Below are 26383 nucleotides of genomic sequence, written 5' to 3'. Positions count from 1 at the left end.
GCCTCTGACCTGCTCTTGTAGCCACAGTATTTCTATGGTTAATCCAGTTCAGTTTCTGGTCTATGGCAACCCCCAGGATGTTGATAGTGATGATAATGCATAGAATGTCAAAGGGTGATTGGTTTGATTCTCTCTTATTGGAAATGGTCATTGTCTGGCACTTGTGTGGCGAGAATGTTACTTTCCACTTGTCTGCCCAAGCCTGGATATTATCCTGGTCTTGCTGCATTTGGACATGAACTGCTTCAGTATCGGAGTTGCAGCAAATGGTGCAGAAAATGGTTGGACCTACGACACTACCCCGAGGAACTCCTGCAGCAATGTCCTGGGACTGAGATGACTGACCGGTAACAACCACTGACTCCAACCAGTGGAGAGTCCCCCGCCACCCCGACTTTAGTTTTGCTTGGGCCACAATCGGTCAGATCCGCCTTGATGTCAAGGGCATCACTCTTGCCTCACCTCAGGGGCTCAACTCCTTTGATCATGTTTGAACCAAAGCTGTAATGAGGTCAGGAGGTGAGTGACCCTGCCAGAACCCAAACTGAGTGTCAGTGAGCAGGTTATTGCCAAGCAGCTGCTGCTGAATAGCACTGTCAATGACCCCTTCCATCACTTTACTGATAATTGAGAGTAGACTGATGGGGAAGTAATTGGCTGGGTTGGATTTGTCCTACGGTTAGGTACAGGATATACCTGGGCAATTTTCCACATTGCCAAGTATATGTTAATGTTGTAGCTATACTGGAACAGCTTCGCTAGAGGCATCAATAATTGTCTCTGTATGAAATGTTTATTTATTGTTTTTGTAGAGGTGGATGATTAATCTAATCAGAGATGGATCATTTACTTAAGTCAAAAGTGCATTTTATGCCAAGTACCATTGCTGGCGGCACCAAGACAGATTTTCTTCACTTGTGCGTCGTCTGACCTGGAGAAACCATTTTGGTGATGAGAGTTCAATCTTTCCAGCACATGGGTGAAATAGTCAGTGCAGATCAGCATTATCTTCGAAGATGTTTGATGGATCCATGGTGATGAGATTGTGGCCATTACTTGTGCAAGCCTCATTAGGGAGCACATATAGTTTGTGTGATTGAGGTAAGCGTTGCAACAAAAATTAAAGACATCTTCAACGAACAGGCTTCCAATATGAAGAAACAAAGAAGACCAACTTTGCCAGCTCTGTTGATATTCTTTGCAATAGCTGAGATCTGTTAGCTTAGCATAGACGAAAAATTAAGAAACCTTGTACAGCAGGGCAATTAAATGCTAAAAACCCACCGAGCAACTAGCCACCACTTCTCGATTATACTACTTGTTTTTCTTGTGCAGTCCTAGATATCACAATAATCGTAAACCAACCCCCCGCCACCATGAAGAAATTGTCAACTTGCAAACATACAAATTAAGAGTAAGACCACGGCTCATCTGATTGTACCCTCCAATCCACAATCAATCTACCAAGTAGGTAGTCAAGAATCTACCTACCTTAAAAATATTAATTGACCCTGCCTCCACCACTCTCGAGGAAGGGTGTTCCATAGATTCATGACCTTCAGAGAAAATAATTCTTCTAATTTCAGTCTTAAAATGAGAGACCACTTATTTTTGAACCATGCCCCATAGTTCTTGGCCTCTCCCACAAGGGGAAACATATTTTCAGCACCCATCCTGTGAGGTCCCCTCAGGATCTTATATGTTTCAATAAGATCACCTCGTAATCATCTAAACTTCAATGGATACAGACATAGCCTGTTCAACCTTTCCTCAAGCTTACCTCCTCCATCTCAACAAGATTTCACTTTTTGAAACTGCTACTTACATGAATCAGAACCAACACAAATTAAACATGAATTAACAGGTATGAGATACTTCAAATAAAAAAGGTAAATTTCACTTTAAATAGTCAATACCACAATGAAATCTTACACAACCACAAGTGTTCCCTTCAGTACACATGGCATTACACAGCTACAATTCCACAATATGCTCTTCTTTATTCAAGCAGGGTAGGTCAGGAATCCTAACCAACAACAGCTTTCACCCCAAGTTTCACCTATATGGTTTTCATCAGCATCTATGAACCCTCTCCTTGTGGTGTAGCTCTTCAGAAATCCTTTTCAACTGACTGTCTGCATTTGTGTGTTAATTGCCTTCTGCCTCCAGTTCTGCTGTGTGCCTGGCCACAGAGCCCATATCTTCACTTCCTTCCTGTTTACTGCTTTCAGGTCAAGGGTCACCCAGACCAATATTTATTGTCCCAGAAAATTACAATTGATCCCTTTACAATTGATGCAAACTCCTTGAAGTCCTTTTCAGATTTTCTGAAAAACAATTAGATTCCCTAGACATTTTGAAGAAATTTTCCTGACTATACTGCTTGTGGGTCAAAGGTAAACTTTGCAAAGGATTAAATTGTTCCATATGGAGAAATGTTTCCTACCTGTTCTAGATCATTTGGATTCACATATATATTTTCTGCTTTAATATCAGCGTGCACATACTCATTTGTATGAATGTACTCAAGCACATCAATCTGATGAAGACAGGAAGTTTATATTAGTTAAAATGTACAACACTGAACCTAAACTAGGAATATATGTTTTTAGATACACTCACCATTCTGTAAGATAGCTGAAGTACTGCTTTTTCAGACAGGGGTTTCTTAGTTTTTTCAAGAATTGAATGCAGACTGTGACCCAAGTTTGGGAATACTAGAAACCTATAAAAATCCATGTCAAACAGTTTAAATTAAAAATCCATGTCAAACAGTTTAAATTAACTTCCACATGATAAACCTGATAAAATATTAATATGTATAACATAATATCATAGAATCCCTACAGTGCAGAAGGAGGCCATTCGGCCCATCGAGTCTGCACCAACCCTCCGAAAGAGCACTCCACCCAAGCCCACTTCCCTGCTCTATCCCAATAACCCCTTAACCTAACCTGCACACCCCTGGACACTAAGGGGCAATTGAGCATGGCCAATCCACCTAACCCACACAGCTTTGGACAGTGGGAGGAAACTGGAGCACCCGGAGGAAACCCACACAGTCATGGGGATGACAAGCTACCAAGTTTCAGTTGGATAACCAGTTTTAAAAAAATATTTATTTTTGGGATATGAGCATCATTGGCAAGACCAGCAATTGGCCTTGTCAAATTGATTTATTTAGTCTGAGACTGGTAGTGCAAGATTTGCCATGACCGTACTAAACGGCAGAGTAGGCTCAAAGGGCCATATGGTCTACTCTTGCCCTATTTGTTAAAAAAACTACATTTGACCTTCTGCCCCTCACTGATCACATAAAACATATATTGGTGTGTGAATACACAGCAGACTAAGTGTCCTCAGGGGCTTACCCAAGCCACCATCTTGACAATTAAACCAAGAAAGGCTGAGATAGCAGGCTATTTGACTGGGGGAAAAGGAGGCGGAAATTAAAAAGGTAAATTGTTCAGATGATCAGTCCTACCTCCAACTATGTACGTATGAGAATAACTGGCTCTTAACTTGGAACTATATTACTGTTCCCTCACTGTTGCTTGGTCAAAATTCAGGAGTTCAGGAGGACTGCAGCCCTTCAAGAAGCCGACTCAACACTGCCTGCTCGAGGACAATTTGACATGGGAAATTGCTGGTCTTGCCAATGATGCTCACATCCCACCAATAACTATTTTTTAGAAACTGGTTATCCAACTAAAACTTGGTAGCTTGACATCCTTCCCTTCTCCCACTTAGCTCAGGAACAAGAAAACAAATGCAGTATCCTTGCTTCTGCTCTCGCCGAGTTCAGATAATCCTGCATAAATCATGGATTGAACGTGGAACCTTCCTACTTTGTACCTGCTATCTCTGCAATTATATGATCTGTTTAGTCTGAGACTGGTAGTGCAAAGTACAGTGAGCAATAAGCAGAGTTAATCTCCCACCCAGTACATTTTTGAAGAAAATGCTGAAAATACTCAACATATCTGGCAGCATCTGTTTAGAGAAATGGAGTTGATGCTTCAGGTTGATAAACTTTCATCAGAATTGAGACAAAAGTAGGCAGAGTAGGCAGAGAAATCAGAGGAGGAGAGGAAAGATCATGCAGGGTGGTCTGTGATAGGGTGGAAGGCTGGTGAGATTAAATAAGAAAAAAAGAGATGGGATTGAAAGGCAAAGAGAGATGGTAATGGGACAAATAATAGGACCAAAAGATGGGTAGAGAGGACATGCACTTGTGAAATGCATAATCATCACCAACAGCTGCTGTGTGAAAATACAGAGGCAAAGGTTATGACCAGAAATTGTTTTTAAATTCAATGTTGTGTTCAAAAGTGCCTAGTCGAAAGATGAGGTATTGTTCCTTGAGATTTTGTCAAGCTTCACCGGGACAAAGTAGCAGATCGAGGACAGAAAGATGAGAGTGGGAATGGAACAGAGATATAAAAGACAGGCAGCTGGAAGTGCAGGACTATGTTTGTGGACTGATTGCTCTGCAAAACACTTCCAATCACCTGATCTGCAGTTTGTCTCCCCATAGAAGAGACTGCATAGTGAGCAGTGAATACAGTGTAATATATTGAAACAATGAGTAAGTTGCTGTTTTATATTGAAGGACTATTTGAGGTCTTGCCTCAGGGGTTGGTGTTCGGACCACAACTTTTCACAATATACATTCACGATCTGAAGGAGGAACTGAGGGCACTGTTACTAGGTTTGCAGATGTTACAAAGATATGCAGAGGGACAGGTAGTATTGAGGAAGCAGGGGGTCTGCAGAAGGACTTGGACAGGCTAAGAGAGTGGGCAAAGAAATGAGAGATGGAATACAATGTGGAAAAGTGTACGGTCACGCACTGGTAGGAAGAATGGAGGCATGGACCATTTTCTAAGTGGGAAAAGGCTTAGGAAAGCAGAAGCACAAAGGGACTTGCTTAGGAGTCCTAGTTCAAGAGTCTCTTCAGGTTAACGTGCAGTTTCAGTTGGCAGTTAGGAAGGCAAATGCAATGTTACCATTCATGTTGAGAGGGCAAAAATACAAAAGCAGGGATGTACTTCTGAAGCAGTACAAGGCTCTGGTCAGACCCCATTTGAAGTACTGTGAGCAGTTTGGGGCCCCGTATCGAAGGAAGGATGTGCTGGCCTTCGAAAAGGTCCAGAGGAGGTTCACAAGAATTTAATTTTTAATTAAATTTATATTTTAAAAAAAAGATTTGTGTACCCAATAATTATTTTCCGAATAAAGAGGCAATTTAGCATGGCCAAACCACCTAACCTGCACATGTTTGGGTTGTGCAGGTGAAACCCACGCAGGCACGGGGAGAATGTTCAAACTCCACACGGACAGTAACCCGGGTCCTCAGTGCTATAGGCAGCAATTCTAACCACTGCGCCACCCATCGAGGTTCACAAGAATGATCACTTAAATAAAGAGCTTGTCACATGGGGAGCGATTGAGGACTCTGGGCCTGTACTCATTGGGGTTTTGAAGGATGATGGGGAAATCTTATTGAAACTTACAGGATACTGAGTGGCCTGAATAGGGTGGATGTGGAGAAGATTTTTCCACTAGTCGTAAAAACTAGAACCCAAGAGCACAGCCTCAAACTGAAGGGACAATCCTTTAAAACGGAGATGAGAAGGAATTTCTTCAGCCAGAGGGTGATGAATCCTGGAACTCTTTGCTGCCAAAGACTGTGGAGGCCAAATCACGGAGTGTCCTTAAGACAGAGATAGATATTGATTAATAAGGGGATCAGGGGTTATGGGGAGAAGGCAGGAGAATGGGGATGAGAAACATATCAGCCATGATTAAATGGCAGAGCAGACTCAATGGGTTGAATGGCCCAATTCTGCTCCTATGTATTATAGACAGTGAGAAGACGGTAAAAAGGCAGTTGACTTCTGCAAGTGCCTGGGAAGGTGCTTAGAGAAAGGATGCGGATGTTGGGGTGATTGAGGAATGAATTAGGGTGCTGTGGAGGAATGGTTCCTTCAGAAAGCCAAAAGGGCGAGGGAAGATGTGTTTGGTGATGGCATCACACTGGCGATGGCAAGAATGATCTGTTGAATATGAAATTCAGTGGGGTGAAAGATGAGGACAAGGGCACCCTATCCTGATTCTGGACTGTTTGGGGTGAGGGAGAGCAGATATGTGGGAAATAGAACTGGCATGGTCGAGGGTCCCGTGGATCATGGTTGGGAGTCCTTGGTTGAGTAAAAAGGAAGACATATAAGAAACGCTGGCATGAAAGGTTGTATCAACAGAGTAGATGCAAGGAGATGGAGAAACTGGGAGACTGCAGCAAAGGTCTACACAAGAATCAAAATCTGAGGCAATGTAATTAAAAGGTAGCTGTGGAAGTCAGTCGTCTTTCAGTGAATATGTAAATGTCTGGGAGAGCACAGAAAGGGCACACCCACTTTAGAACATTAAAAATACTCTGTCATAGGTGCTCAGGATGTCAATCAAACTAAGTTCACTTTAGAAATTGGTTTCACACTGCACTAAAGCTGTACTCCACACTATACTAAGCTGTGAGAAGTGGCCTTGTGTGAACTTTTATAATCTGTTGGATGAGAATCTGTTATGGTGTCACATTTGTTACAATATGTCCAAAATTATTGTTGACCAGGCAAAGGCAGCAATATAATTTTACCCTAGAATCTATTAGACGCAGCTTACAGCTTTCAGACAGGATTTTTAAAAAAAAATTTAGAGTACCCAATTCATTTTTTCCAATTAAGGGGCAATTTAGCGTAGCCAATCCACCTACCCTGCACATCTTTGGGTTGTGGGAGCGAAACCCACACAGACACGGGGAGAATGTGCAAACTCCACACGGACAGTGACCCAGAGCGGGATCGAACCTGGGACCTCGGCGTCGTGAGGCAGCAGGGCTAACCCACTGCGCCACCGTGCTGCCCTTTTAGACAAGAATTTAATGAAGCTAACTGGCCATGTTCAGATCAGCCACAGCCAACAAACCTCATTCCTTTTGGATGGCTCTCTGAATAATAAATCTACATGGCCATATGATGGGAGTACTGTGAACATATGATGCTCTTTTCCCAGTCCAAACTAAATTCCAAGACCGTTGATTTTTTATTCTCGTTCCTAAACAGTTTTGATAGTTTCATAAGATCTTATGCCCAGAATTGATCTATTTTACGGTTGCTATGTTAAAAGGTATGTTTCACATTTTAAGTCAATGTTACGAAATTAGCTATTTTCCTGCAAATTCAGTCTCGTGATCAGCAATCCAACCTCTGCAAAAGATCAAAATTCATATTCTACCGCAATTTATTAATGTTGACTGAATTATTCTTGACCAGGCAACGCTGAAGGCATCCCCAGCCCGTTGGCCTGAACAGTGTGAAGAGCTGAATTAACATAGCATGTACAGTTAATGAAGCATTCACAATTTGATGTCTCTGCTAATAATTCAGCTCTTTTACAAGGTCAGTAATTCTTTCAAACAAACATCTGACAAAACCATTCCTACTCATTAAAAAAAGTTAACATATTTCAGAAAAGAATTACAATTACAATTCTTTCTAGCTATTAGGTTTTCAGTTGAAAAAACACTCCACTGGTTAGACTGGTTTGAGGTCAACAATTAAAGAAAAAACAAGTGAGAGGCATGATTTTCATTCTGAACCACACCTTAAGTGCACTAACCTGTAAGTATTTTCATGAAACCCAAAGCCAACACATGTTGGAATTCCCAGAAATGCCATCATATGAGACTTCATCCATTTGTCAACTGGCAAATAAAAATCAAACACATCACTGACACAAATTGGACTGATGGTTAAAACTAGCACCACAGTGGTTTTCAATTTATTTGGTTACTTTTTAAATTTATAGGTTACTTGAACTGACGTTCTAAAGATGGCATTTAAATCATCTGCCTTGTCAGAGCTTAATGTTTCACAATTCTTTGACAAAATATTAAGCATAATTATTTTTAAATCACAATTGAATTGCACGATAGTGTGAAATACTCTGTGTTCGGGTCACTTCCACAGTGTGACAAAGTCCCATGCCAGCTTTCCTGACGAAGCTGAGAAAGTGGAGTTAAGGTCGATGATCGGTTAGATGGACTGGTGGAGCAAGCTGTAGATGTCATATTGTCCACTCCTATTTCTCATGTTCAATCTATTTCACCAAAAATGAATCCTACATTGATTCTGAAGTTGTGGCAATTGCAACTATGGACCAACCCGTTTGCCTGATGTTGGTGCTGTTCTCAAATTTGATACTTGCATTGGGCGGCAGTTCTGTTTGGCATCATCTATCGCACCATCTATGGCACTTGGACACGCTACACCCCACAATTGGAACAAACTGATCACACAGTGTATGTTTCTGTCCAGCTGAAAAACCTGACAACTGCAACAGGTCTTGTTTGTGTAATTAACAAAGAGATTGCATGAAACTGGTCTTGTTGGTTATTGACTGTAAAGGAAGTAGAGTTACTTGGCCCTGGAGTACTACAGGACTAAGGTTTAAAATGGGCAATGCTCTAGATCAGATTTGTTTTCCCCCTAAGTACTGGATACAAACAACAGGCCCCAAGCTGTTTATTTAGCATGAATTTAAAATTGAAGGACAGATACATCCTGCAGTGACTCCGAGCCAGTGGAGCCAGGTAGGGGGATAAAAATCTTTAGATGGTCAGGGTTGCATTATGGAGATGGAACATGAACAAATAGTCTGGAATTTTGTTCCATTACTGTTGGTGTAGGGGAGACTTGGGAGCATTTAGGAGATTAATAGACCAAGTGCACAGTGGAACAGGTTTAAAGAATGTCTGAGATGTTTAATTATTTTTGACCTTCGTATAATTTGCTACTAGTTCTATACTCCGGGCATTTTCAAATTGGGGGTCGCGACCCGTGGGAGGGTCGCTGAGCCATCCATCCCGACATTCCTAATAGGGTGACTTCAGGCGCAACGGCCACAGCAGCCGGGTTTTTAAAATTGCCGGCTGCGATTGACTTTAAAAATGTTGATACGTTGCACATGTGTACCCGCTCATCAGTGCACATGCCCGGAGCCCAGAGAGAAACACCACCTATTCCTGACATCAGCACGCTGACCCAACAGAAGATTTAAAAAAAAAAATTCAATTCAGTCTTCCTGCATCTGTTTTGAATATGCTCAATGGCTGAGCCTGCAGAACTCTCTTTGATAGTGAATTTTAGAGATTAAAAAGATTCACAATACTTTGAGTTAAGTAATTCCTCCTCATCTATGTCTAAAATCATCGCATTGTAATTTACAGGCTATATCCCCAGGCTGTAAACCACCCATCTGAGGGAAACTTACATTCTACATCCGCTCTGTAAAGTCCGGAGAGAATAATCCCTGTTTCAATGAGGTCATTTTTCATTCTTCACTACTCTAGACTATAGCATATAAACCCAGGTTCACCTCTCGCATTAAAGGTAAGAGAAAATGGTGGGTTGCAAAGGTCAGCTGGCGTGGACACGAAGGTCGGCCGGTTGGTAAAAATGGATCCCGGGCAAAAAAGTTTGAAAACCACTGCTATACTCCATCAAAATGTATTTTTCAAACTGACATTCCTCAGAAATGTGGTTTACCTTTATTTTGCTTTGCAGCACGTTGAAGAAAGATTTGTTCATTGAAAATTCTACCATCCTTTGCATCCTGAAAATATATGCACAACACCATCTGTATGCAATAATACAAGTCACATTATAAATGTTAAATCTGGAAACTCAGGAAGATTACAACTTACCACTTTAACAGTGTACTTGCATGGTTGTGATGCACCAACCCCTTGTTGTGCTGTAATAGTATAATACATTCAGTGGTTAATCAAAATAATAATTACTTTTATCAGCAAGAACTATCCTTGAACCCAATCAAGAGAATCAAGAAACTCCAACAGCTAACACTTATTTAGGGTCTTTAACATAGGAGAACATCCCAAGGTACTTGACAGGGGTGTTCCTGGAACACAATTGACAGAGTCAAAGGAGGAGATATATTAAAACAAGTGAACAGGGGCTTGGTCAGGTCAAAGATGTAGGTTTGAGAAGTGCATTAAAGAACAGAAAAGGTAGCAAAACGTAGGGAATTGAGGGTTGTAAGGCTAAAGAAGATCATAGAGGAAGACAAGAGTGAGGTATAGTGGAATTTAAAACACAAGTAGTTAATGGTGAGTGGCAGATGGCCAAGAGGCATTAGAATAATTGATGTCAAAGACAAAAATAAAGACTGGATGAAAGCAGTAGGCTGAGGCAGGGGCAATGATGAATGATATTATGTGAATGGAAGTAGATGGTCTTGGGGGAGAAAATATGGGATCTGAAGCTCAGGACAAGTTTTGAACAGTCTGGTCCAGCCTCAGATGGAATTGGTTAATACAGAACACAGACTGTGGCAGGGGAGAGTGATGATAGCTAATTCCAGTGCAGCTACAAACACTGGCACATATTAGACAAAGTGTAAAATTTCCCAGGTATGGCCTGCCCACAAAAAGCAGGACAAACCCAATCCAGCAAATTACTGCTCCATCAGCTTACTTTCAATCATCAAAAGTGATGGGGGCGCAATATCAACAGTGCTATAAAGCTGAACTTCGTCAGTGATTTGTTCGCTACTTTGGAACTACTTGGCACCAAGTTTCACTGCAGCCTTGGCCTAAACACGGACTCAAGAGCTGAATTTCAGAGACAAGACAAGGTGAGGTGACCGTGACTGATTTTGAAATTGAGGTAGCATGTGACAGGGTGTGGCATCAAGGAGCCTCAGCAAAATCCACAGAGAATTAGGGGGAAAAAACACACTTCACCAACTGTAGTCACATCAAACACAAAAGAATGACGACTATGGTTGTTGCAGTTCCTATCATCTCAGCCCCAGGACAGTGCTGCAAGAGTTCCTCAGAGAACTCACTGTCCTAGACCAAATTATCTTCTGCTTCCATCCAGCTTCAGGTCTTAAACGAGCATATTCACTGATGATTGAGCAGCTTGAAGTTCCATTCACAAATTCTTAAATAATGAGGCAATCCATGCCTGCATGCAAGACATGGACTTGCGCCAAGGTAACATTTGCACCACACGTGTCTGGCAATGATTATCTTCAACAAGAGTATCTAACCACCTCCATTTTCCAGTACCATTGCTGAATTCTCCACCAAACACCTCAGGGCCATGATAATCAGAAAAACGAAACTGAACAAGCCACTTAAATACAATTGTTACAGGAATAGCCAGAAAACTGGGTATTCTGCAGCAAGTGACTCACGTCCTGACTCCCCAAAGCATTTCCAGCATTGACAGGCCACAAGCTAGGAATGTGATGGAATACTATTCAGTTGCCTGGGTGTCTGCAGCTTCAACAACATGCAAGAAACACATCACCATCCAGAACAAAGCCCACTTATCATCTTAAACATTTGCTCTCTCCAGGGTCAGTACCACATAGTACAAAAATGTACCATCTGTAAGATACACTGCAGTAACTTGCCAAGGTTTCTTAAATAGCACCTCCTAAACCCACATCTTCTACGAACTAGAAAGGCAATGGCAGCAGGTTTTCAGGAATACCACCATGTCCCTCCAAGTCACATAACACTTGTTATGGAACTAAATCACTGTTCCTTCATTCTCTCTGGCTCAAATTCCTGCAGCTTCCTACAAAACAGCACTGCAAGAATCTGTTCAATGACTGCAGCCGTTGAAAAGCAGCAGACCACCACCTTCTCAAAAGGCATTTTCTGCTGGGCAATAAATACTGGCCTTGCCAGTAACGTTCACAAGTGAATTAAAAAGAATATATTGTTTTCCTGACAGATAAAAGTTTCTTTCATACAAAATCGTTTTCAAAAAGGCATGAGGTCTCCCACTGACAAGTAATTTGGGGCGGGGGGGGGGGGGGGGTCAGTGACATTTACAATAGATAAACGCATCCAATTCAAAAGGTTACTCTTGCCAACTGATTTTCAAATCCTACTGCCTGCCAGCATTTCTATTTGGAATACTAAACTTTTGCTGTTACTTCTGGCAAGCTGCTACAGAAATACATTCGTAATACAATAAAAGATCATAGCTAAATTTGAACTACAAATTAGATGCACTACTTAGTCGGTTTCCAGTTTCTTGATGGACCATGAATGAACGCTTAGTAAGACATTGCAAAAAGGCATGCAAGTAAAATACTGCATTCCAGAAAAGCTCTGGAAATATCCTTTCACATTTTGACAAGAATCTCGGAAGACATTTAGCTTATATCAAACCTACATATAAAAATATTTCTGCAGGAATCATATACTTAAAAATAAATACCATACTGCAAATGTTAGTGGTAAGCTGGAGGATTGGGAGAACTTTCAGGTTCTAGCAAAAGGCTACTAAAAATAAAATCAAGAGAGCCCAGATGAACTATTGGGTGGCACGGTAGCACAGTGGTTAGCTTCACAGCGGCAGGGACCGTGGTTCGATTCCCTCCTTGGGTCACTGTCTGTGCGGAGTCTGCACGTTCTCCCAGTGTCTGCGTGGGTTTCCTCTGGATGCTCCGGTTTCCTCCCACAAGTCCCGAAAGATGTGTTTGTTAGATGAATTGGACATTCTGAATTCTCTCTGTGTACCCGAACAGGTACCATAGTGAGGTGACTAGGAGATTTTCACATTAACTTCATTGCAGTGTTAAATGTAAGTCTCCTTGTGACACTTATAAAGATTATTAATATGAAAGAAAACTAGCAGAAAGCATAAAGACTAATACGAAAAGCTTCTATAAGTACATATAAGTGGAAGAAAATAGCTAAAATAAATGTTGGCCCTTTAGAGAATGATACTGGTGAGGAAATAATGGGAAACACAGATGGCGGAGGCACTGAATCAATATTTTGCCTCGGTCTTCATGGTAGAAGATAATAAATATTTTCCAAAAACTACAGTTAATGCTGAGGAACTTGTTGCAATAACCATCACCAGGAGACTGTATTGAATAAACTGATGGGATTAAGGGCAGATACATTTCCAGGACCTGATGGCCTGCACCGAGGGTGTTAAGGGAGGTGGCAGTGGAGATGGTGGATGCATTGGTTATGATATTTTAGAATTCCCTGGATTCTGGAAGTGTCTCGGTGGATTGGAAATACGCTAAAGTGACGCCCCTATTCATAAAGGGAGAGGCAAAAAGTAGGAAACTATAGACCGGTTAGCTTGACCTCTTGTGGTGGGGAAGTTGCTGGAATCAATCATTAAGGAGGAAATAACTGAACATTTGGAAAGACAAAGCTCAATCCACCATTGTCAGCATGGGTGCGAGTGATGGTTGACAAACTTGCTTGCTTCTTGGAGGACGTAACAGCAAGGTAGATAATGGGGAACCTGTGGATGTGGTATATCTAGACTTCCAGAAGACTTTTGATAAGGTGCCGCATAAAAACCTGATGCAGAAGATGAGATCGCAGGGGATTCATGGTAGAATACTAGATTGGATTGAGGATTGGGTGACTGAAAGAAAGCAGAGAGTCAGGATAAATGGGCCCTTCTCTGGCTGGTGAACTGTAACTGGTGGGGTGCCGCAGGGGTCAGTCCTTGAACTCAACTACTTACAATTTATATAAAGGATCTGCAAGCAGGGACAGAGTATAATATAATAAAATTTGCAGATAATACTAAAAGAGGAGGGAAAGCAGGCAGTGAAGAGGAGATAACGATTTTACAGACGGCTATAGATAGGCTTAGGAGATTGGGCCAAAATTCGACAGATGGAGTTTAATGAAGTTTGAGGTTATCCATTTTGGCTGAAAAAAATAGAAAGGCAAATTATCTAAATGGAAAGCAGATTCAAGATCTGTCTGGACAGACGGATCTGGGTGTCTTTGTTCACGAATCACAGAAAGTCAGTATGTAGGTACAGAATGTAATTAAAGGCAAATGGAATGTTAGCGTATATAGCAAAAGGACTGGAGTATAAAAGTAGAGAAGTGTTGTTGCAATTGTATGGGTGTTTGTGAGACCACATCTGGAGTATTGTGTCTAGTTTTGGTCTCCTTATTTGAGGAAGGATGTGGTGGCACTGGAGGCTGTTCAGAGGGGGTACACCAGATTGATTTGAGAGATGAAAGGGTTGACGTGTGGTGAGATATTAAACAGTTGGGGCTTATACTCGCTGGAGTTTAGAAGGATGAGAGGGATCTGATCGAGCTATATAAAATACTAAAAGGGATTGATAAAGTAAACATAGACCAAATGTTCCCCTTGTAGGGCAATCTAGAACAAAAGCTGGGGGGGGGGGGGGGGGGGGGGGTGGCGGCAGGCTTTGGAGGTCGTGTGTGTGCAGTGTCTCACATGCAAGGCTTGGTCTGGCTGTTTAAATAGTTAATTTGGAGTTAGATGTGATTTTCTTCCTTCAAATTCTTTCGGAATAACTTATCAAGATAAAACTGGCAGAAGTTAACCCGAAGTTAGCAATTTAAATCACTTCTGTCGGACGATTCCCAGCTCAGTCCAATTGTCCAGGGGAAGTTAGTGCTTTGGGACAATTGCCGGGTAAACCCTTGCATGGGAACTTCCTAGAAGGATTCCCCAGTGCACCATTAGGGTATTCCGTAAACGCGACGCTGGAGAACCTGGAAGTTATGGGTCCTGTTCAAGGTACCTGAATAGAGCAATCCAGATTCAGTTTCACTAGGAGAGAGAAGCTCAATAAGTTTCCATTTTTTATTGTTCTGGTCAGTAAGGATAGTTTGTTCTGGAACTGGTTCCAATGGATTACTTCTCTGCCGTTTTCCTTTGGGATTTCTCGAACCTAAAAAAAAAAAAAGGGAACAACAACACCCATTCAGCTCAATTACATTTATTTTTAATTGGGGCATATGAACCCGAGATAGGACAGTCCATTTTCAGATCCCCATTACAGATTGAAAAAGATTAATATTTACATATGCTAAAGTTTTCACAGCTTGGCTTGGAAATCTACTAAAATGTAAATCCAGTTTTTAAAAAAGTCTCTGGAACTCAGGTTGCAAAATATTGCATGCAATCCGCTCAATTAGAAATTACTTTTCCACTAGTCCTATAACCAGGATGAAGTTCTTTAAGGACATTTAACAGCAGAAATCCAAACATCTACACTTGAGTAAGTCGCTTTCCAACTGCTTATTTCACATCACAAGCTGCGAGACGGAAACGCCTCGCTCCGTCACTGCCTTCATGCAAAACTGGTTTGAAAACCAGCCTTAAGCAAATAGGTTTTGCAGTTCAATCAAAATTATTCAAAATTCTGAATCCTGGTGTTCTATGCTGAATCAGCCACTTTATTTAGCAGAGCTATTTGATATGATGAAAACTTACCTGGTGATACTTTTGTGGGGGAACTTTGAAAGCTTATTTCAGTTTCGCGTTTTCTCTTTGGGGAAACAAACTCCCTTCTGGGGTAGATTACGTTCACAGGTGTGTGCTTTGTTTTGGGTACGTCTGCATCGGGCAAAGTTTGAGCTGAAATGATAATTAAAATATAGTAAGAAGTCTTACAACACCAGGTTAAAGTCCAACAGGTTTGTTTCAAACATTAAAAACTAAAATATAAGCATGTTAAAAGACTAACCACAATGTAATAAAGTAAGTGACCTTTACTACTACAACGTCAAAAAAGCTTTCGTAGCCAAGCAGCTAAAGTTATAAGCACTCAAAATTATCAAGCATAACATGGTTCATCTTGTAAGAGTACAACTTGGGACTGCTTGTGCAACTTGCTTGCTAGTTCAAACTGTTATGTTGCTTTGCAGTCTCTACAGACAGTCAAGTAGCCATAGTCCCAGATGACTATAGGCTGCTTTCCCATTTGAGGAGGAAGAGCTGATTGGTGGTGATTTAACCCGAGGGTCAGTCACCACATTTCTAGCGAGGGCAAGTTTGAGAAGGCGGAGCCTTTGTGAATAACCTCAGCTGGGACGGGAATGGGACCCATGCTGTTGGCTTTGCTCTGCATCACAAACCAACTGTTATGTCAACTGAGCTAATCCGGCCCACTGTAGACAATGCTCTGATATATCAAACATATTTTCAAAAAATAAATTTGACCTTTATTTGGGCGGGGCGGAACACAAGGTGTCCTTGTACCGTGATGGTCCTCTTTTGTATGTGACGGATCCGATCGCCACAATGGGTGATATCACGGCGCTATTGAAGCATTTTGGGGCTTTTTCAGGGTATAAATTGAATTGGAAGAAAAGGGGAGGGTTTTCCAGTCACTTTGCCAGGGAGGGGAGCTAATCTGGGGTGTTACTGTTCCATTTGGGTTTTCATTTTAGGTATTTGGGGGTGCTGGTGGCTCGCGATTGGGCAAGGCTTCGGAAGCTGAATTTGACGAGTTTGGGGAGTAGGGTCATGGCTGACTTAGAGGTGGAATAATCTCCCTCGGTCCTTGGCGAGCAGGATTCAGTCGGTGAAGATGAATGTTTTAACACAGTTTTTGTTAGTGTTTGTTGTTTTTGTTCTTTTTTGGGAGAGTGGAGAGATTAATTTTGTCCTTTATTTGGGCGGGTAAAGGGCCAGGATTCAGAAGATGATCCTTCAGAGGAACCGTCAGTCAGGGGACCTGGCGTTGCCGAGCTCGATATATTATTACTGGGTGGCGAATGCTGAGAAAGTGCAGGGATCCTGAGGCTACAAGGGTGCAGATGGAGTTGGGGTCGTGTAGGGGGTTAGGGATAGAATTTACAGTGCAGGAGGAGGCCATTCGGCCCAACGAGTTTGCACCGGCCCTTGGAAAGAGCACCCTACGTAAGCCCACACCTCCACCCTAACCCTGTAACCCAGTAATCCAACCTAACCTTTTTTGGACACTAACGGCAATTTAGCATAGCCAATCCACCTAACCTGCACATCTTTGCACTGTGGGAGGAAACCGGAGCACCAGAAGAAACCCACACAGACAAGGGGAGAACGTGCAGACTCCACACAGAGAGTGACCCAAGTGGGAATCGAACCTGGGACCCTGGAGCTGTGAAGCAAGTGCTAACAACTGTTCAACCGTATTGCCCGGAATATTCAGCGAAACCGGTGATGGTCTCCACACTGAAGATATGGAGACAATTTCGGCAGCACTTTAAAATGAAGGGTGAGGCGGCATGGTGGCAGTGGTTAGCGGTCTCATGACACCGAGGACGCAGGTTTGATCCCAGCCCCAGGTCACAGTCCATGTTGAGTTTGCACATTCTCCCCGTATCAGTATGGGTCTCACCCCACAACCCAAAGATGTGCAGACTAGGTGGATTGGCTGCGATAAATTGACCATAATCAGAAAAATAAATTGGTACTCTAAATTTAAATAAATAAATAAAATGGAGGGTGGTATTGAAGCTGATATGTGCGAATCACATGTTTGAGCCAGTGAGGTTTAGGAGATGGGAGAAGAGGGTGGAAGGAATGAGGGATTTGTTTTTGGAGGGGCGATTTGCAAGCTTGGAGGAGTTGGAGAAATTTGGGCTCCTGCAGGTGGATCCATTTAGGTATCTACAGGTTCACAATCTGGTTTGGAAAATCAGCAGACACCATCAGCAAACTACCTCCAATCCCTATTCCAACAATGCCATCGCCACTGAATGTAACCACACCCAAAAGCAAATAAAAACGTGGCAAACAAAGACATATCCCAAGACTAAAACCTACATTTAACAGAACCAAACAAAACAAACTTTCAACTCATTTTTTTAAAAAAGCTATTATAATGAGCTGCAGCGAACCTTTCAAAATCACTCCGGTTAACTAACTCGCTAGTTAGCAGGGAGGCTCCCAACTGGAGAAAAATAAATAACAAAACCATACTTAACTTACAACGCCTCACTAGTGACTACAACAACATTGAAAAGAAAATGGAATATATGAAAACAAAAAGAACCCCAAGTGGTAGAGAGGGTCAAATGTAATCAAAGGCAAGAAGAACATAACCGCACCAAAGTCAAGAAAAAGGAGGAAATACAAACAATACAACACACCCATCAGACGGGAAAAATTTGCATCAGTGCATTGCGGTCACTGCATCCAGAAAGTGTACCCGAGCAAGACACCCTAGGTATTCAAGTCAAGGCAAGCATCAAGCAGAGGGCAGTAGAGCGGAGCTGCTGATTGGCTGTTGCGGGGAATGGAAGAGTCCTGGGGAAAATTGATGCACAGAGAGATCTGGGAGTTCAGGTCCATTGTGCCCTGAAGGTGGCAACGCAGTTCGATAGAGTGGTCAAGAAGGCATACAGCATGCTTGCCTTCATCGGACGGGGTATTGAGTACAAGAGCCGGCAGGTCATGTTACAGTTGTATAGGACTTTGGTTAGGCCACATTTGGAATACTGCATGCAGTTCTGGTCGCCACATTACCAGAAGGATGTGGATGCTTTAGAGAGGGTGCAGAGGAGGTTCACCAGGATGTTGCCTGAGTATGGAAGGTGCTAGCTATGAAGAAAGATTTAATTAGAATTGTTTTCGTTGGAAAGACGGAGGTTGAGGGGGGACCTGATTGAGGTCTACAAAATTATGAGAGGTATGGACAGGGTGGATAGCAACAAGCTTTTTCCAAGAGTGGGGGTGTCAATTACAAGGGGTCACGACTTCAAGGTGAGAGGGGGAAAGTTTAAGGGAGATGTGCGTGGAAAGTTTTTTTACGCAGAGGGTGGTGGGTGCCTGGAATGCTTTGCCAGCAGAGGTGGTAGAGGCGGGCATGATAGCTTAATTCAAGATGCATCTAGACAGATATATGAACGGGTGGGGAACAGAGGGAAGTAGATCCTTGGAAAATAGAAGACAGGTTTAGATAAAGGATCTGGATCGGCGCAGGCTGGGAGGGCCAAAGGGCCTGTTCCTGTGCTGTAATTTTCTTTGTTTTTTGTATCAACCGAGCCATAAATCAGATTGCACAGCTCCCAAAAGTATGTATTAACAAGAGTCCACATCACCCGGCATGTCAAAGAAATATAGTGTTTGCCTCAAACATGAGGAGAGCAGGATAGACCTTTCCGAACCAGACTCCACTCTTGTACAGGGCGGCCTTCAATCCATTAAGTACAGCTCTTTTTTTGCTAACCCCGCATTCATGTCATGATGCATAATAATAATCTTTATTAGTGTCACAAGTAGACTCACATTACACTGCGATGAAGTTACTGTGAAAAATCACCTGGTCGCCACACCATGGCGCCCGTTTGGTTACACGGAGGGAAAATTCAGAATGTCCAATTCACCTAACAAGCACGTCTTTTGGGACTTGTGGGAGGGAACCAGAGCACCCGGAAGAAACCCATGCAGACACTGGGAGAATGTGCACACCCAAGCTGGGAATCGAACCTGGGTCCCTGGTGCCATGAAGCAACAGTGCTAACCACTGTGCTATCATGCCACTGCCGCCAAATGGAGTGGCCTTCCACGTGAAATCGCAGTGCTCCCTTGCCCATCGCAGAATCCTGTCTTTTTCTTTAAAGCTGTAGAATCCTATGATCAGCGCATGCAGTGGATCTTCAGAATGAAGCTTCAGTCACAGTAGGAAAATGGGTTCGGTCCAATTCAGGCAGGGATACGAATCCGCCCTCACTCACCATTTTAAGGAACATGTCCGAGAAATATTCTGTGTGGGTATAGCCCTCGATCTCCTCCGGTAACCCCTCAACCCGGATGTTGTGCCGCGTAGAGCTGATTCAAAGTCATTTATCTTGATTTTTTAATGACTTGTTGGTTTCAACCACCAAAGTCAGATTGGACTCCAGTCCAGCAATCTGATCGCTGTGGTCTGACAAAGCCACCTCCAGGGACTTTTGATGTCTTATTTTCTTACCCATGAACCACACAAATGGGGGCAAAGGCTCTTCAATTGATTTTTTAAGATCCTCCGACATGATTTGTCGGTGATTCTCAGACTCTTGCCAGAATACTAGTGAGAACCTCAGTCATTAGTGGAGTGGCCGAAGAGGAAGAAACCAACTCCTGCATCTTACTACTCCATGTTGAGCCCAGAGAGGCTTCAGACAGCCATCGACAAGTTTCTGCTCAAAACTTTCTTGTCTTTGTTTCTTCTGGGCATCTCAACAAAGAGATAACTTTCATGGGTTTCCAAGGAGTAAACGACTCGTGGCGCCAAAGAAAAAGCAAAAAGAGTTCTCCAGCGGGAGCTATCTCGTACGAGTCTTCCCCTAACATCTCTCCACCGGAATTTGTAAAATATAATTTATTTTTGCAGGTAGGGTGGGAGCACATAATTAATTATGGATAGTTGGATGGCATTAACAACCAATTACCACTTGCACTTTTAATAGTGCAGAAAAATATGTCATGGCACATTATAGAAGGAAAAGCGGCAAAGAGAAAGAAACAGGGTAATGGGAAGCAATCAAAAACACAATTGAAAAGCTAGGTTAAGGAAAAATTTTAAAACAGGCCAAGAGGTCACAAGATAGAGGACTCTAGGAAGGGTGGCATGGTAGCACAGTGGTTAGCATTGTTGCTGCACAGGGCCAGGATCCCAGGTTCGATTCCCCGCTTGGGTCACTGTCTGTGCGCAGTCTGCACGTTCTCTCCATGTCTGCGTGGGTTTCCTCCGGGTGCTCTGGTTTCTTCCCACAAGTCCTGAAAGACGTGCTTGTTAAGTGAATTGGACATTCTGAATTCTCCCTCAATGTACCCGAACAGGCGCCGGAGTGTGGCGACAAGGGGATTTTCACAGTAACTGCATTGCAGTGTCAATGTAAGTCTACTTGTGACACACCAAGATTATTATTATAAAACTCTAAATTGCTTGGACATAATAAAACAAAGTATTGCCATTATGGTTGAGTGAGAGAGGATGCACATAGTATAGGGCAGGAGCTGGAACATGGTTCTATGACCCCGTCCAATCCTAAGGTATGGCAGATTCATGGAGAAACATATAAACCATAACAAAGAAAATTAAATCAATGTCCTGGGAAGGGGCAAGGGCAACAAGGGAGTGGTGGTATGACAATGGACAAGGATGACAAGAGTTCTGGGTAAGTTGGAATTTGTGAAAGAGAGAGCTGTTGAATGTTGCAGAAAGAGAGTTTGGAGGTAACAACTGTAAAGGTGAGGATTTTAAGAAGGTAGAGATGGGGAGATAAAGACAGGGAAGCAAAAGTGATTCTAATGCGACCAATGTAAAATCTGAGTACAATCAGGGTCGTAGAATCATAGAATTTACAGTGAAGAGGCCATTCGGCACATCGAGTCTGCACCGGTCCTTGGAAAGCGCACCCTACTGAAGACCACGCCTCCATCCCATCCCTGTAATCCAATAATCCCACCTAACCCGTTAGACACTAAGGGGCAATTTAGCAGAGCCAATCCACCTAACCTGCACATCTTTGGACTACGGGAGGAAACCAGAGCACCCAGAAAAAACCCACGCAGACACGGGGAGAAAGTGCAAACTCCACACAGTCACCCAAGGCCGGAATTGAACCCGGAACCCTGGAGCTGTGAGGCAGCAGTGGTAACCACAGTGCCACCGTGCTGCCCTTTCGATTATTTTGGGTCAAAATAACAAAGATTGTGTACTGTCATTTTCAACATCAACAGATCAGGAGGTGCTTGGGTTGAGGCCTTTGCAACGGTGCAGAGACTTTGGTGGATACTGAAAAGGTTTGCCTATCTTGCCAATGTCGAGCTGAAGGCAGTTCAGGGTTATCCACGGCTTGGATGAGTAATTGACAGGTCAGAAATTATGGGTGCTGTCACCATACAAATGGAAACCGACAGCATATTTATTTGCAACTTCAAAGGGGAGGGGTGTAAAATTTGGAACCTTGGGACACAGACACATACACGTTTAAGTCTTAGAATTTCTAGAGTTCTCTGATGCACTTGCTTTTCCCTGGGTGAAGACTTGAAACTATGCAGCCCTGTAATCTTTTCCATCCACTGAAGAAAAAAAACTTCGGTAATTTTAGAAGGGCAGATACACTTTTGATTTATGTTCACAAGCAAATTTCTCTTATTCCACTCAGTCAAGATTCAATGGCAATGCCCTGGTAAAAAGCTCAGCCAACCAGAGATTCTGCCTATTGGCGTTTCTTTTTAAAAAAAATAATTTTCATAAAATATCAATAACAAAATGAGAAAAAAGAACCCAACAGGGTTAAGTACAAAACACAATCTAAAAAAGCAACCCCCCAAACCCCTCCCCTGCCTGTACATAAATAATAAGTTAACATTATCACCCCGACTTAACACAACAGGTGTATACACCCCTCAGACCCGCCAGTGTAAATAACGAACAAAAATAAAGTAACCCCCCCCCCCCCCCAGCTGCTGCTGCCATTGACCAATGTCTATCGTTCTGCCAGAAAGTCGAAGAACGGTTGCCACCGCCTAAAGAACCCTTGTACCCTCCCATGGCAAATTCCACCCTCTCCAATTTAATGAACCCTGCCATATCGCTGATCCAGGATTCCACGCTTGGGGGCCTCGTATCTTTCCACTGAAGGAGAATCCTTCACTGGGCTACCAGGGAAGCAAAGGCCAGAATTCCGGCCTCTTTCGCCTCCTGCACTCCCGGCTCCTCTGCCACCACAAATATTGCGAGCCCCAGCCCGGTTTGACCCTGGATCCTACCACCCTCGACACCGTCCTCGCTACGCCCTTCCAAAATTCCTCCAGCCCTGGGCATGCCCAGAACATATGGGTGTGATTTGCTGGGCTCCCTGAGCACCTAACACACCTGTCCTCACCCCCAAAGAACCGGCTCAACTTTGTCCCGGCCATGTGTGCCCTGTGCAGCACGTTAAATTGTATGAGACCGAGCCTCGCGCACAAAGAGGAAGAGTTCACCCTCCCTAGGGCATCTGCCCACATCCCCTCTTCGATCTCCTCTTCCAACTCCTCCTCCCACTTACCTTTCAACTCCACCACCGAGGCCTCCTCCTCCTCCTCCTGAATCACCTGGTAAGTTTCTGAGATCTTCCCCACTCTCCCCGGGAATTCCACCACCTGCTGTCTGGCAAATGCCCTTACCTGTAAGTACCTGAGGGTGTTCCCCGGGGGGGGGGGGGGGGGGGGGGAGAAACCCTCCACCTGTTCTTCCTGGGGTGAACCGATGGTTCCCCCGTAATGGGATCCACGCTGAGGCCCCAACTTCCCCCATATGCCGCCTCCACTGCCCCCAAATTTTGAGGGCCGCCACCACCACCGGGCTCGTGGTATACCTCCTTGGAGGGAGCGGCAGTGACGCCATTACCAGCGCCCCCAGACTCGTACCCACACAGGACGCCGTCTCCAGCCTCTTCCATGCAACCCCCTCCCCCTCCATCACCCACTTGCGCACCATCGTCGCATTGGCAGCCCAGTAGTACCCACAGAGGTTGGGCAGCGCCAGCCCCCCCCCCCCCCCCCCCCCCTATCTCTACTCCGCTCCAGGAACACCCTTCTCACCCTCGGAGTCCCTCGCGCCCACACAAACCCCATTATACTCCTGTTAACCCGCCTGAAAAAAACCTTTGGGATAAACACGGTGAGGCACCCAAATATCTGAAGCTCCTCTCCGCCCTTTTTAGTGGGACCTCACCAATCCCCCTCTCCTGGTCCCCTAGCTGAACTACGAACAGCTCGCTCTTCCCCATATTGAGCTTGTACCCCGAAAAGTCCCCAAATTCCCTAAGGATCCTCTATTGGCGTTTCTTAGACAGGATCTTTTCCCTTCGCTGATCTAGACATTTCTCACTTTTCAGCTCAGAACATGCCTTATTAAATCTCATCAGAAACCCAGTTTCTTTCATGTGACCAGAGCGTGGTCCTCAAATAGATTCTGATGGTTAGGCCATTGAGAGACATTACCATCCACGTACCAGCTTGATAAAATACAGCTTTCCATACCCGGTTTCTGGATTTCAAGTTTGCAGCCTGTAGCCACCCGAGTTGGCCAAGTCCCGATTTAAAATGGCGAACGGCAAATTCAGCCAACACAGGCAGAAACCAGCAGGTGCAGGTTTACTGTGTATTTAACTCTGCAAAAGCCCAGACAGCATCGATAGCAGCAACCACCAGCAGAATAATGTTGCACCCATCTACATACTAATGAGCAATCCCCGGGAACAATAGCAACATTTGGGACACACAAAACTAAGTCAGACTTCCCGGTGCCAGCAGGAGCCAACACAAAAGAGGTTAACGAACACCTCAAGACTGCCCATCGATCAGGGAACTGCTCCAGTATTGGAGAAATCGAACCAAGCGATTGGAACGAAGTCCAATCACCTAGAACCAGGCACAGGGTCCGCCCCGAAAGGCGGGAAGCCCCTGGGGACTATAGTCCCAAGTTCAAATCGCTCTCCTTGACCGGGTCACTCAGCAACGCGAAGCAACCCCTGAGAGTGAACGGTCCAAGCTGCCACATCCCTGAAGTAAGTCTCAAGTCGACGCTCGATACGAGATAGGCGCTCCTAGCTACCAGTCCATATCGGTTTTGAATCCCGCAGTTTCAGATTCAGAACTAAAAGCCATTTGTTCCCCTGACCTGGTGGGCCAGTCCGAAGTTAAGTATAGGCCTGTGAGTTGTAGAAGTAGCTTAGACGTAGAATTTGTGCATGAGTAGCGATTACTGTGTATAATAAATGTGCTTTGATTTGAATCTTACTAATTGGTGTGTTGAGTTATTGATCATTACTTGGACTTGAACCTTGTGGCGGTATCATAAAGGTACCTGGCGACTCGAGAGCAAAAGGTTATAAAACAGAGCCAATTGAACCAACCAAAAGTTAGCAACAAGTCGAAGAGACTGCAACAGTATTGTGAAACCAGTCTTTTTAATGAATTGCAGAAGTGCAGCCATTAACCTGAGGAAGGGTCATTTGTATTTTAATGACTTTGTCAAAACCTGCCCACATATGAAGATTAGTTCATGGGTTTTGCAGTGCCAGTGTATTGGCTGGAAAGAAAAGGATACTTGACCTCTCAAGTCCATTTTGTTTAAGAGGACCGTGTCCATTTTGGGTTTATGCTTCATGAATTCATACTTATGGCTCAAGTTCATTATTACAGGAGTGTGACAAGAGGTTGGAATTAAACCATTGAGGTGAAGCATTCAAGAACCTGAAGAAAGAAAGGGTGTGTTAAACTTGGGTCAATACTTGGAAAGATAGAGGAAGCTTGAGTAATGGCACAAAGTAAGATGGTCGTAGTGATTTGAGGTCAATCACCTCAGCTCCAGGATATCACTGCAGGAGTTCCTCAGGGTACTGTACTGGGCCAACCATATTCAGCTACTTCATCAATGATCTCCCTTCCATCATGAGGTCAGAAGTGAGGATGTTTGGGGATAACTGCACAATGTTCAACACCATTCGCAACTCCTCAGATAATGAAGCTGTCCATGTCCAAATGCAGCAAGACCTGGATAATATCCAAGCTTGAATTGACAAATTACATTCCCGCCACACAAGTGCCAGACAATGACAATCTCCTACAAGAGAGGATTTAACCACCGCCCTTTGACATTCAATGGCATTACCATCGCTGAATCCCACACAATCAACATCCTGGGGGTTACCATTGATCAGAAACTGAACTGGACTAGCCATATTAATACTGGGGCTGCAAGAGCAGATCAAAGGCTAGGAATCCTACAGCGAGTAACTCACCTCCTGACACCACCCCCCACCTCACAAAAAAAAGCCTGTCCACCATCTGTAAGGCGCAAGTCATGAGTGTAATGGAATGCTCTCCGCTTTTCTGGATGAGTACTACTCCAACAACACTTAAGAAGCTCGACACCATCTAGGACAAAGCAGCCAGCTTGATTGCTCCCCCTTCCACAAACATTCAAACCCTCCACCACTGATGAACAGTGGCAGATGTGTGTACCATCAACAAGATGCACTGCAGTAACTCACCAAAGTTCCTTCGGCAGGACCTTCCAAACCACTGACACTATCATCTAGAAGGACAAGAGCAGCAGATACCAGGGAACCCCACCACCTGGAGATTCCCTTCCGAGTCACTCCCACCGACTTCAAAATATATCATCGTTCCTTCGCTGTCACTGGGTTGTATCCTGGAACTCACCCCCCCCCCCCCCACCACCCCTCTTTTAATAAATTTAGAGTACCCAATTCTTTTTTTCCCCCATTAAGGGGCAATTTAGCGTGGCGAATTCACCTATCCTGCACATCTATTTGGGTTGTGGGGTGAGACCCATGCAGACACGGGGAGAACGTGCAAACTCCACACAGACAGTGACCCAGGGTCGGGATTGAACTCGGGAACTCAGCGCCGAGAGACAGCTGGAAATCCCACCCTAATAGAAGAGTCTGTGTACCCACACATGTAGCGGTTCAAGAAGGCAACTCATCACCACCTTAAGGGTATCTAGGGATGGGCAATAAATGCTGGTCTAACCAGTGTCA

At 43.8% G+C, this 26383-nt stretch overlaps 1 protein-coding gene across 3 annotated transcripts in view; it reads right to left on the bottom strand.

Annotated features, from left to right (window-relative positions):
• vrk3 (VRK serine/threonine kinase 3) overlaps positions 1-26383 on the bottom strand; it is a 69029-nt gene that overhangs the window by 32904 nt on the left and 9742 nt on the right. For all 3 annotated transcript variants that reach the window (XM_072518309.1, XM_072518308.1, XM_072518307.1), the window contains exons 3-9: positions 15342-15485; positions 14647-14796; positions 9764-9813; positions 9606-9672; positions 7678-7762; positions 2623-2725; positions 2447-2539 (exon numbers count right to left, since the gene is read on the bottom strand). In XM_072518309.1, the coding sequence (XP_072374410.1) occupies positions 2447-2539; positions 2623-2725; positions 7678-7762; positions 9606-9672; positions 9764-9813; positions 14647-14796; positions 15342-15485 (692 nt within the window). The remainder of the gene's footprint in view (positions 1-2446; positions 2540-2622; positions 2726-7677; positions 7763-9605; positions 9673-9763; positions 9814-14646; positions 14797-15341; positions 15486-26383) is intronic.

The sequence above is a fragment of the Scyliorhinus torazame genome, chromosome 10, assembly GCF_047496885.1.
Source record: "Scyliorhinus torazame isolate Kashiwa2021f chromosome 10, sScyTor2.1, whole genome shotgun sequence".
Taxonomy (NCBI): Eukaryota; Metazoa; Chordata; class Chondrichthyes; order Carcharhiniformes; family Scyliorhinidae; genus Scyliorhinus; species Scyliorhinus torazame.
The sequence above is the reverse complement of the archived record's forward strand: the minus strand, read 5'-3'. Positions and strand labels throughout refer to the sequence as shown.